The sequence below is a fragment of the Ambystoma mexicanum genome, chromosome 3q (genome assembly GCF_040938575.1).
Source record: "Ambystoma mexicanum isolate Mex_15411 chromosome 3q, UKY_AmexF1_1, whole genome shotgun sequence".
Taxonomy (NCBI): domain Eukaryota; kingdom Metazoa; phylum Chordata; class Amphibia; order Caudata; family Ambystomatidae; genus Ambystoma; species Ambystoma mexicanum.
The window spans coordinates 41,583,966-41,597,161 of NC_090926.1; the positions used below are offsets into that span (position 1 = coordinate 41,583,966).

A 13,196-nucleotide genomic window follows, 5' to 3' on the forward strand; every position below is an offset into this window, starting at 1 on the left:
GGGAAGCGGGTTAAAGTGCAGGTGACATGTAACGGAAGTGTCTTTTGCAATCCTTGCTATCACATTTCTTATTCTCGCCTCGTTCCCAGTGGTATCCTGAGGTCCACCATCACTGCAGTAACACCCCTATTGTCCTTATTGGCACACAAATGAACCTTCGTGAAAACAAAGAAACTATTGAACAACTAAAAGAGAATAGACTTTCGCCTATCACATTCCCGCAAGGTCTGGCACTGGCAAAGGAAATTGGTAAGATTCCTGACCGCTGACTGTGTGTCTCTTCCTCTTGAACAGTATTTATTCCCTACATGACTTTTCTTGCTGAACTAATGACATCTAGTTACCCACCAATATTTAGAAATTGGGCAGCACTTTAACAGTGGGACATAGCTACAAAAGTAAAATAGTGACACTCTGAGTAAGGGGTATGCTGAGGTCTTACAAGCAAACAAGATGATCTGCAAATCTCCATATTTGACGGGACCTGTAGGGGATGTGCAGTGGGTGAACAGTCTTCATGCTACTTCAAGAATGTCGATGTACTATGTATTCGTACTATAGAAGGAGAACAATGGTGTGAGCACAGGATAATTAGCTTCCAATCAGACCCATCTTTTTTTAGCTCCTTTACAATTGGTGGGATTTCATGAAACCAGTTCTGCAGGAGCTGCTTCAGATTGTTGGGGAGTTCCTGAAGCTGCCACTGTTGGTGTAGCCATTTTGTCTCCTGAGGATATCTCACCATAATAACACCCTTTATATGTCTCTCTCTCTCTCTCTCTGTCTCTCTCTCTCTTTTTCTCGTGCTCTTTGTGGGTTTTTTTCTGTAGGTGCTGTGAAGTATGTGGAATGTTCTGCCATGACACAGCGTAACCTGAAGACCGTGTTTGATGAAGCCATTAGGGCCGTCTTGGAACCACAACCCAAGACAATGAAAAAGAAGAAAACGTGTTTGATTATCTAGGGGTAAAGACATGTGGCATTTCTCCACTTCAAAGTTGTGTAAGGAGGCTATAATGGTTGGCATAAGTTGTCTAAGTATTCTATTGCTTCTCCTCTGCCTTTCTGTGTTTTAAACAGAGCATTCTACTCTTCTATTGGGTGTAATGTTCTAATAGCAATAGCGTCCCCTTCCTTGGACAACTGGTACTAATGAGATGCCCTTGGAGTACACTTGCGTATTTCTATTGACTAATGGTCCCGCCTCCCTTGTGGCCTTCTAGACGCACAAGCCCAACATGTGGATGACGATGCCACCACTGATCTTGCTAAGGCATCAGTACAGAGACTGGCTTGCTCTATTTATCTTGGGTCAGCCTTTTGGAGGCAACACTGAAAATGCGACCTACAGCCTGAAGCATTTTCTAAATACAATTGTCCAACAGTCTGGCTGCATTTCCTATCCCAAGCTTCAACGAAGGTGGGAATCTGGCTCAGGGGAGATGGACACGCAATTGACACTGCCAAAAACACACCGTCTTTCAGTAGGTTTGGACATGCCATGACTGACACGACCCCGTCCCTTCATGCCTCTGGGAGAGCAGCCCAGCAATGTTCCTTTCTCTTGCCTGCTTGCATGTCTTTTGCAGTCCCCCATTTACATCTTTCACTCTGGAATGTGTGAGGCAAGACTCTTTATGAAGGAAACACAAATCAGAAACAGACATGAACAGAGAAGACATTGCAGAGGTGAATCCTTGAGCTTCCCTCTTCCAGTGCCTAATGGCATAATCTGAAGATTATGAAATCTTAAAAATAAATGACTGTTAGCCTAACTAAGGTATCATCCTATTGTCTTCTTTGAATGTAGAGATATATTATAATAAAAAGTTGTGCAAAGCCAAACATAAAAAACTCTGTTAAAGGGACATTATCGTTGCAGCACATTATCTAAACACCAAGTAAATGAACCAGTTATGGTAAACTACGCCACAATAACCTGTATCCCGATAAACGCACTGTTTGGATTAACCCCCAGCACATCACAGATGACATCACAAATGGCATCATCACTGACAGTACTGATGACATCAAATATCCTAGTAAGTTGTTTTTGTTGTTGTTTTTGTTTTGTGACATTAAGCAGTTTAAACACCGGATTTGACATGGACGTACTGCAATGAAAGCACGATACACATACTATAAAGGTGCTATATGTGTAGACTTTAACCTCGCACAATGTTTTTAGCATACTCTCTTTAGAGTTTCACATAAGCTAATGATGCACATACATGTAACAATAAGCAGGTCCCATACGCATGATGACAGACTCTAATCTTAGTTTCGTTCTCTGATCATAATAAGTGTTTGCCCCTTACTGGAGCTTCCCTATGTGTGCATATGATTTGTATGCATTAAGTAAACTATGGCTTTCCAGACACATGTCTAGTTATTCTTGTATACGGAGCCCTTGGCAGCAAGTTTAACATACATGAAGGTTGTGATAGCCTTCAATGTATGATTCTACTAGCACAATCTACCGGATTGAGAATGCTCCATTTCTATGGTCTATGCTGCAGTCATTGCCTGTTTTTATGTATTTTTAGATTGCTCTAATATCGACAGAACTTCATTAGAAATGCATGTTTGAATATGTACAATTTGTGATACTGAGAGTCCTACCTATCCACCTTCATGTTGGTAGCAATACTCTAATTTGAACCCCTTCTAAGGACTTTTCATGAGGATTCATAAAGAGTAGTGATGTTATTATATGTGATACATCGAAGATGCCATTTGTGATGTCATATTTCATGTACTGGGTGTTAGTCTGTGCAGATCATGGCACGGGCGTGAGTTATGTTGCATAGTTTACCATAACTAGTGAATTTCTTTGGTTTTTAGATTTTGCGCTGCAACCAAAAGGCCCTTAAACAACGTTTTTTCACCTAATTTCACTGGTTTTTAGTAGAGGAACTTAAACATAACTTCCCTTTAACAACGTGTGTTCACTGAATGTCAATGCTTTTTATAACTGAAGACGTTTAATGATGTTTGAGCATTCGATGTAAGTCATTATAATTCCACTTTTAATATATATGGAATAACTGTAACACTATTTTAACAAACAACTTTTTTTTTGCAGTGCATACTGATGTGTATCACTTTTATGAATCACATGTTGGGGATGCAAGTCATGGTTTACATGCGATGGGCACCACCAAGCCGGCCTCAATATCCACTGCACCTAGCCTGCAACCCGGTCCAGTGTCCACTAGGGCATCAGGGCTACTGCACATGGGCTGCAGTCACTTCAGCAATATCTCTAGCCATGACAACCAACCTGCAGTAGAAATGGGGCAGGGCAACGTAACCATAATGCACCTTTAACAATGTTTTTTTCAGTGATTTTCAAGGCTTTTTATAACGGAAGATGTATCATTCTGTTCCAGCACGGTATGTAAGTTATCAAAAATTCCTCTTTAAGAAATATGAAACAACTATAAAAATCCTATAACATATATTTTGCGGCACCCATTGATGTGTGTAACTTTGAGCAACGCATGCTGTTTCTGCAAGTTATGGCTGAATTGACTGGGGCTTGAGGTTCAGCCATGTCCCAGGCCTTACCAAGCAACCCACAATAGACACGAAACCTGTTGCAGTCTGGTGGGTATGCCGTAATGGGATGGTGGGCCATTGTCCACGGCCGATGAGCGTAGAATGTTCTAATAGCAATAGTGACCCCTTCCTCAGGCATCTGGACAGGTATTGAAAATCTTCACTTGGTGTGTTGATCCAATCAATGGTTTGAATCCACAATGATTGGCCCTCTTTCCCCACACTCCCGCTAAACAGTGTAAACTGGTGAAAAATCATGGAGATTCCTCACAAACTTACTCTCAAAGTTCAAAACACATAGATAGAAGCCTATAGGTCATCCTGCAAAGAAACAAAAATGTCTTGCAAGCTAGGCAGGACATTACACCAGGAGTATATAATTGGCTTAAAAAGCACTGCCCCATAATTTTGTTACCCATATTCTCTCAGAGATTTATCTGCAAAGCAGGGAGCAATTAGTTACTTACTGAGCCCAGATTGCATATTATTACCAATAAACTCTACTATTATTATTATTATTATTATTACTACCTGTAGGAGACATTTTCTTTGAAACTACGGTCCCTTCATCAATATCTATCTGGCTTACTAGATGTTGTAAAAAACAAAGGTGTATTTAAGAAATCTCTTCCAAGCTTGAGTTTTCATCTGTAAATTATCCAAAGATCTGCAGCAAATATAAATGCAGTGTCTGGCAGAAGTATGCATAAACAGTCTTTGTAAATTCAGCAGTAGAAGGGTTCTATGTTGCAAGGTAATGGTCGTAATGAACCTTCACCTATAGGGCTTGGATTGAAATTTGCAACCGGGGCATGGGAGCCATAATCAGGTGCCTCGGATCGTGGCCTGAATCCCACGATCTAAGCCCGTGCTCCAAGCAACCTGAAGGCAGCTCACCTGCTTGCCACCCCCCGCCCTCCCTCTGGTGTCCCAGTCTACCCTCACAACCTCTACCCCACTTACCTGATCCATTTGGCATGCCACCACTGCTGTCACTGTTTCACGTCCCTGGCCTCCATGGTAATGCAAGAGGGAGCTCTGCATGGGGCCCTGCCTTCTATCACCATGGCAGCCATTTTAGGTAATTTTTTTGCTTGATGAACAGGACACCGAAGTGCCTCATGTTCTTTCACACAAAATACATTGTTGTCATCACCCTGGGTTTTTAGATCGAAAACACAGCGCCTGCCAGATCGGGTGGTAATGGCGCTGGGGCCCATTGTTAATACCCTCACTGAATTCGGACCTATAACTTGGGCCCCTGGCTGTGCGGATCAGTTTAATTGCTTTATTATACGACAGGGCAGCATCTAAGTTCTGAGTCTGTGCAATACGCGTTCTTTGCATTGAGCTTAATGTTACTGTAAACTATACTCTTCAACAATGTTGTAATCATGTAGTCTCACATCGGCACTCATTAGGAGTACAGTGGTAACCCGTAACACCAGATCTGGCACCTGACTTCCCGGTGTCATAGCGACATTGCAATTCGTGGCAGCGTGGGAACTCAGGCGCCGGAATTTGTAAGTCCTCATTCCCATAAAGTTCCAAAGGACTCCATGGGAATGGGGACTCGGAAGCACCGGCACCGATGCTAACAGTGCCGGTGCTTCCATGGCAACTCTCCTTCGCATGGCTGCTGCGCCCGGCAGGGTCATACCTGTCAGGCTCAATGGCCCCGGCAGGCAGACTCGTTATGTGCCGGTCCAGAACATGGGTGCCAGTAAGCTTACCGGCACCCTTGTTTCCGGACCGGCCCACTCTTAAAGAGGCCCATAGTGTTCCTTCTACTGCCTGGAATTGACTCCACGTATTTCGTTGTGTTCACGATGAACCAAGAACCATTCACAAACCGGAGCTGGCTACGAAAATCAAATACAGTCTCATTCTTGAGCAACACTACATGCAGATGTGATTGAAACCTGTGCAACACATTTTGAACTCCCTCTGAACAGGTCTATGTGCCCTCTAGCAATTGTCCTTTAATGTCTCAGGGCACGGGGCTGTATTTCTTTCTTTTGATCTATCACTGACAGACAGGCACCTGATAATTATAATAACAATTATATTTTTCTAATGGGCTTAATACCGGAAACCAGTTTCTAAGCGTGAGACCGGGATTCGAACCTTTGTTGCAGTGTATTGTCTTGCTTCCAAGGCAAACGCGTTGTCCCTGACGACAAATAATGAAGGACCAATACGTTTCTTCCCTTATGTAAGGCACTACCTATGCGCACCAGGTCTACCTGGAATAGAATGCCAACTAATGGAAATGCTCACATCATGTGATCTGTATGAGGACTTGGAGTGTGAACATTCATGTAAATCTAGTTTTGGGGTAAAGGCTTACATTGCAGGGGAAGTGTCTTTTTTGTGATGTGAGCTTTCTCGTCTTACTGCCCATGACGGTGTCTTCTTTTCTTCACAGGTGCTGCACTTAAAGACTCTCAACATCGTTACAGTGATTCTACTTAACTAGTGCCATTGAATATTTCACCACACATTGTTACCGTCCATTCATCCTCAGTACTTCAGTTTTTCTTGTCTGTATATCTGCTTTGTAGCTAGATTGTCTCATATGTTTACAGATTTCAGGATTGCCTGCCCTAGTCCACTAGACCTAGTTGCTTCCCAACGTTTCGATGGGCAATATTTGATCTATGCCACACACACACATGCCCGCACACACACACACACACAAGCACACACACACACATGTGCACACTGATTAGAATGGATGAGGAGTGTTGGGCATGGTGTGGTATGCACTCTGTTGTCAAATAATCTTTGAAGTGCCATGTCATCAGTCTTTACCAATGAGGGCTGGATCCTCTTAGAACAATTCTTCTCATCAAAAATCCACCACCATGGGCCTATGTCTTCAGCGGTCCACAATAACGTGAAGAGTCAGACTGTGTCAAAACTATCATAAAATAAAAGCTAAAATGCACAGCTGCGTTGGCCAACTTAAGGATGAATTTAAGATCATATAAATACGCCTTCTCGATGGATGTTCTTTTATTTTGAAGCCAAGTTTCCATTTTAAACCTGCTGATTCTTGATTTAATTTGCCTTTTCTTGTTTCTGCTTTTCATATGTTATTATGTCGTGGAGACAATTGAGCCTGTGGTTTACTGCCACTATTCTTCCTGCTCTTTCTCTGAGACTTAATACAATACAGGGTTACGTTTATTTTTCATCTAGGAGCTTCAGATGCCATTTTAAGTGATGCTTCTCACTCCTTTTCTCTTTCGGATGCTTCCACAAGGCTGACTCAGTGATCCTATGAACCCCATATGCAGTCAGCTGGTCTGCAACACTGCTAATCATTGCACACTAAAGCCTTTGTTTTGACTGTAGAAACACAATCTCTAGTTTATGTGTCATTCATCATTCTGGTCTTAAATGTGGTTTAGTTACAGAACTACATCATTTAAGATGTATAAGAATTTTGAAACCCATAATGCTATAGGGCTTAAGATTTTATTTTCAAAGCTAAAGAGGAATCTGATCATATAGATGGGAACGTCTACAAAGAATATTGTCTATCAAGGGAGATCCTATGGCAACAGGCAATCCTCATTGCCCACTGGACAGTCCGTGGAAATACTGAAAACGTTGGCATCCACACTTCCAACGTGTATTTAACTTTGATTATTTTCAAACTTTCGAGCGGGCCAATCTAATGCTGTGTCCATTAAGCTTGTTCACAAAATCTGGTGTATACGACGAATAGCATAACTTTACAGTGAGAGATGTCAACCTTCAGATCAAGTTAATTAATGAGTTACCTTCACATGGGAATGTGTTAGGAGTTAGGCTTGTGCATGTGCTTAAACCTATTGCTGTTTGGTGCTTATGTGGTCCACAATGGACAACTTCCATGCCTGCAATGCCACCTTAACAGAAGTCTTATTGATGGGTTGCTGTGCAATACACGTTAGCACTTAAATGTCATAGCAACGAGGCTCACTGGGAGCAAATAGATGGTCCAACATATAAACATTGTTCTATTAATAGTCCTGTCTTTTTTTTAGCAAACACACAGTTAAATTGTCAATTTGCTTTGTCACTTTTTTATATAGTCTCCTTCTCATACATCCATACAACACTTGACGTTGCACGTTTTTTCAGAAACTTTGAAAATCTGAGCATCAATTGATTTACTAAGTTGTTTAAAAACAAATGATTGCAAACCAACTAAAACATGTTCCGTCTTGACTAGGTTCGAGTGGTATGAACGCTCCATAAAGAGATTCTGATGGAAGAACAGTGAATGGACATAGGTGTGTTCCTCACTTACAACATCTGAGCATCTTATAGGATGTCTACCCTGCCTTCGTATAGATAAAAGATATTCTCTTAGTAATACCTCTTGTATATGGTTTCCCAAATAATAAACACATCTTCCAGCTAGATGACTGGGCATGTGTAGCTTTCTGACAAACTTTACCTAAGAACATGCAGAGCTGTCTGTAAATCGTAAAGATACAATTTTAGGTTTGTGCCTTGAACAGATTTGTGTGGGTCATCACATGACTTCCACTTTCATTTCCACTGTGTGTGTGTGTCGTGTTGACATTGGTATTGGGCCAGTCTGAAATTCGGTATATCAGGGACGTCTTCTGGCAGAACCACTAGTCTATGAAGCTCCATATCACATCAGATGATACTGAAGGTGTTGCTAATATGGGTGTTTCATATCAAAGTAATGCTGTCAATGAGTGGTGCAGGGAGAGGAAATAAATGAAATGTAATCAACATTATTGATGAAGTCCATGGCAAATGGTTGCATGTTTAGTGATCTTCTTAAAACATTTATTGTTAGATAGGATGCCTTTGTGAGCAGTGCCTGATGAAAGTTGAAGGTCCGTCAAGGCATTACTGAAATGCAATATCTATTGTATATGTGCATGGACATAGTGCAGTTTACCATCCAATATAGGATCCATTTATATTGTGGTTTCAACGTTGGGCTCCTCATTTATTTTATTCACTAGGAAATAGATGGAAGCCATTTTCTGTCCATGATTTTCAAAAATGCCAACACTAGTTTGGACAAATTCCTCAGCATCTAATAATGGTTTTGTTTTGATTTCGTTAACACTTTTGAACTTGATTTGCTTTGTTTGAGATTGTTCAGACTTAAGCAGAACCTGATCCACATGTGGGCTGTTTGCTGTGGTCCTCTTGGGGTTGTTTGCTGTGGTACTGTTGACTTCTTAGTTGGCCATTTTAATGCAATTCTGAAGAATTTGATGCCTTTACCAAAATGGAATCGGGCTCTTAAACAGGAGACACACTTGAACAAATTGATAATGTCAATAGACCTGCCTAAAGTTAAGCTTTTTGTTGAGGGCATACTGTTTCAACAGCCCTCCAGGTGTTCTATGCTTGCAATTGCTAATATAAGTATTGAACAATGTAAACTTAGTTTTGAATTGAAATCTTTTACTTCACCAATTGAAATATGTTTAAATCAAATCATGTATATTTGCACTCACTATTTGCATTTGTTTTCAAAATGTGTCATGTCCAATTGTTCCACGTGCCTTTGTGTAGGCTAATTAAGCAGCTAGTAGTAAGGTACTTTGTGGTGGTCTTTGGGAAAAGATTTAGAATAGAATAGAATTGGGTGATGAGGACAATGCCAAATGTACATGCATTTGTTGCATATATTTTAAGCCAACACTAAAGGCGTGATTGCCACAGCAGTGTTATAAAGGTTAAAGCCATTTTATGAAGACACTTGCCTTTAATTCATAACCGTGATCCATACTGTATGTGTCTATTGTGAAGAATCAACATTTGAGCACTATCTTTCAGCACCAGCGGGCCCCCAATTGTTTAAAGGAAATTTCTGTGATGGTTCCGCCTATTACACCACTAGAGAGGTATGCAGTGATAAAATCGCAGCAAAAATGTTGCCTGTACAAAAAATCACTGCAAAAATACTGTGGTTTGACCCGTTAAAGGTGTACCCCATTACACCATTTAAAGGGAGCGGGGGCTGCAGCGGTGTCCCCTGCTCCTCTTAAATGGTATAATGGGTACGGGTCTTGCGGGGGTGTCCCCCGCAACCTTTACATGGATTGCAGTGGCAAAACCACAGCCTTTTTGCCACGATATTTTGAGTCTACGGCCATTTTTGCCACAATTTTAACACATGGAACCACTAGAGTTTTGGGTGTCAAAGTGTGGGTGATGTTGCACATGGGCAATCAGCACTTTCAAATTATGAATGTACATTTTCCTGCAGATTCTATATCGGATATCTGCTAATGGACACGTTTGTATTAATCCTACATGTGTCTATGCATTTAATGAGGCACTGCACCCTGACCTACAATGTTGTACATGCACTATCCTGATCTGTTGCTAGGATCATGGGTGCCATCTTGCTTCTGGACCTTTGGCAGTTGAATTCCTTTCACTCCACTGCTGATTTGTCTATACTTGTCAAAAAGGATTTCACAGAATGTACCTTTTAACTATTATTATTGTTGGATATGATATTATTTGTACTCTGTGTCCCTGGTGCAAAATCACTTTCCTGCAATCGCTCTGAATGTAATCAACATACTTTTCATTGTCTTTTATGGGTATGTTTTCAATGTAAACTACACTGTTAATATAATAATAAAATGAGATTTGTATAGTACGTGTATCCAAAGCAGTGGTACAACATTTGTGAAAAGCACCATTTTGTTTAATTGTTCGGCGTGTGTGGAGTTTGGCGAGTGTGGTACTGACAGCGTTTCTACCCTCAACACTGCAGCTTTAGGGCTTACTGCGCACAATTACCCAGACTCGCTTTTATGTGGAAAAGGTCACTTTAATGTGACAGGCCACAGCTCACAAAGAAACGCTAACCTGGCTACCTGGTCTTACAGACTAACATATCCGTTTTAACAAATTGCCAGACAATTATTATTAACATAATTCCACACACACACATATATTTGTGAAGTGTTAAGCTTTGTCTGCTGTGTAGAAAAGCCATCCCCTTGATTCTGTTTTGCGCTCCTTTGGACAGCGAGGTTTATTGATACATCAGAGATATCTTTGCTTCTATCTTCAATCATTTATCACTGGTGAGCAAAGGCAAAGTGTGAAACTCTTTGAAGTTGATGCTGTGAACTATTGTTCCCCACTTGCTGATGGCTGGTACAATTGTGAGGTCAAATTAAGAAATGGCAATACTCTGTTATTACAACGCATCAGAGGCCTGCCCAAACTTGAAACACCAGGTGCCTTCCCAGATGATAGCCAAAGGAATGCATAATGGTTGTGAAAGACAGAGTGAGACACACATGAAAGCCCATACAGTAGCATTGCCAAATTGAAGAACTAGGATATGAACACAAAACCCCCACTGAGATCAGGGCATTTCGTTTGGAGGTAAAAGGTCCTTGGTGAAACAAATAAATAGAAGGAATTAATTTCCAGAAGCAGGGCCGCACACACATTTTTTTCATACAGCCATTCATAGATAACTAGAATGTCAGATACAGAGTTGGCAACGTTTATCGAGACAGCAGTTGCAGATGCAAGGGGTGGAAGGCCAAAGAGCCAATTACGGGGAATGGATTGTGGTGTTTCATGGGATGCAACAAAGTTTTGCCCTCACTGATTTCCACTCACGACATGATTGGCCCGTCTCTGTGGGATGCTAAAGCCTGAGCTGCCTTACGAGTCACTGTCCAATTAGGGCAGAGCTTTTTTATCAATTGCACCATGAAGAGTGCCAAACAAAGGCAACACTACATGTTGTGCTGACTATCAAATTATGTCATGAGGAGGCCACCAGGGGGCGCAGGCAAGATGGCCGCCTGAGCCGATAGCTCCGCACCCAGCCCCGGGAAACCTGCGGAGTTGAGCAGGAAGAAGGAGCCCATCTCTCACAAGCTTCTCAAAAAAGGCAGTGTGAACCCCTGCCCACCCAGGGGGTCCAGTCCAGGAGTTTCTCCGACACCCACGGGCCGAGTTCGGCCACCCGAGGTCTCCGTGGCCCCTCCCCCCACGGTCCTGAGCAACACGCAGGCGGTGCGCGCCAAGGCCGCAGCAGAGCACAGGAGCGGGGAAACACTGCGGCCGCCTGCGGGGGTGTATCCACTTGGAGCGAGAAGTCGGAGGCGGGGTCCCCGGAGGTTCTGCTGCGCGCTCGACATTGAACGAAGACGCCTGAGGAGCTGAACGCGTACCACATCGCCCCGACACTCCACCCACCCACGGAGTTGAACGGGCCCACCTAACCGCACACCAGAACTCCCCAGCCCGGGCCGTCGCGGGAGCGCGCCCACACTACATCCGGCTGGGGGACATTGGAGAAGGCACGTTCCAGGTGAGAGTCCCTCGGGCCAGGACTTCATGAATTGGCCCCCACGAATGCAGCTCGACTGAAGGGGCCCCCCCATACCTCTGCCACGGGGGACCCCACCGAACACGACCAGCCATCTAGTGGTTTCCCTAACCACGGGGGGAGGATAGACCCGCTTTCCCACTTTCCCACTGGCGCTGAAACCCTTGAGTTATTTGGCTGGCACAACCATAGACAGTCACTCTGAGGGCGCCTCCCCACTGTGGTTGGCCCCGGACTCTCCCGGTCTCTCCCCATACACGAGTCCTACCGTGGCCGTGGGCCCTGCGGCGGTCAGTTGCCACACTCTGCCGCAACCAGCATCCCATGAGTTGGAAGGAGGCCCTTTCCAAGTACCAGTTTGCGGCCGGAGGGGACAAAATGGTCGCCGGGTCTCTATCAGTGCCGCCTACCGACCTGGGAGCCATCCAAAATAACACCCAGATGATCTTGGAGGAGATACGTGGGATTCGAACCGACATGGGTGCTAAGTTGGCCGACCTTACCACTAAAGTCACCACCCTGGAAGACCGTGTGGAGGGAGTCGAGAACAACCAGCTCTCCACGGCGATCCTGGAGACGCGAATGGAGGCCAGGTTCCAGGAGGTACATCGAAGGGAGGAGGAATTACAGTTCAAGGTGGACGACATAGAGAACAGGGAAAGGAGGAATAACTTGTGTATTTTTTCGCCTTGTGGAGTCCAAAAGGGAGAGACCGCAGGCACTGGAAGGCAAGGTTAACGATATCATAAGAGTCATCATGGGGGCGGAGGCCGACATCGAGATTAAACTTGACAGGGTGCATCGAGCCGGCGGAGGTGGTAGAGGCCCGAGGTCGGTGCTGGCCCGACTGCATTACTATAAGGACAAAGCCAGGATTCTGGAGAAGGCGAGGAACTTCGGTGATAACCAATACGGAGACTCTAAGGTGGCAATCTACCAGGACCTCTCGGCCCTCACCCTCGCAATGAGAAAGAAATGCGGAGCCCTTACCAGATGGTTACAGGGTAAGGAGGTCAGATATCACTGGTGCCACCCCTTCTACCTGGCATTCGAGTGGTCGGGGGAAAGACACCACCTGGTGACGGAGGAGGACATTCTGCGTGCCACTGGCGACCTGGTGGGAGACCGTGCCGGTCCGTCCGGTGGATCTGGGGTGAGGCCAGGAACCCACCGCGGGGCCCCGACAGACTGAGACAACCCAGTGGCAAGACCAAGGTCAAGGGGGCGCGCAAGTTCCAAAAAACCAGGCACCCATCATCGGCCTCTGAGGACC

At 44.0% G+C, this 13,196-nt stretch overlaps 1 protein-coding gene across 2 annotated transcripts in view; it reads left to right on the forward strand.

Moving 5' to 3' along the window:
* Window positions 1–6,568, forward strand: part of LOC138582077 (ras-related C3 botulinum toxin substrate 1-like) — a 68,539-nt gene extending 61,971 nt beyond the window's left edge. Inside the window, exons 5-7 of one of the 2 annotated variants that reach the window (XM_069653029.1) lie at window positions 90–249; window positions 831–1,002; window positions 5,990–6,568. In XM_069653029.1, the coding sequence (XP_069509130.1) occupies window positions 90–249; window positions 831–964 (294 nt within the window). In that variant the 3' untranslated portion in view covers window positions 965–1,002; window positions 5,990–6,568. The remainder of the gene's footprint in view (window positions 1–89; window positions 250–830; window positions 1,003–5,989) is intronic. The other variant, XM_069653028.1, reaches the window with a different exon arrangement.
* The last annotated feature ends 6,628 nt before the right edge of the window (window positions 6,569–13,196 follow it).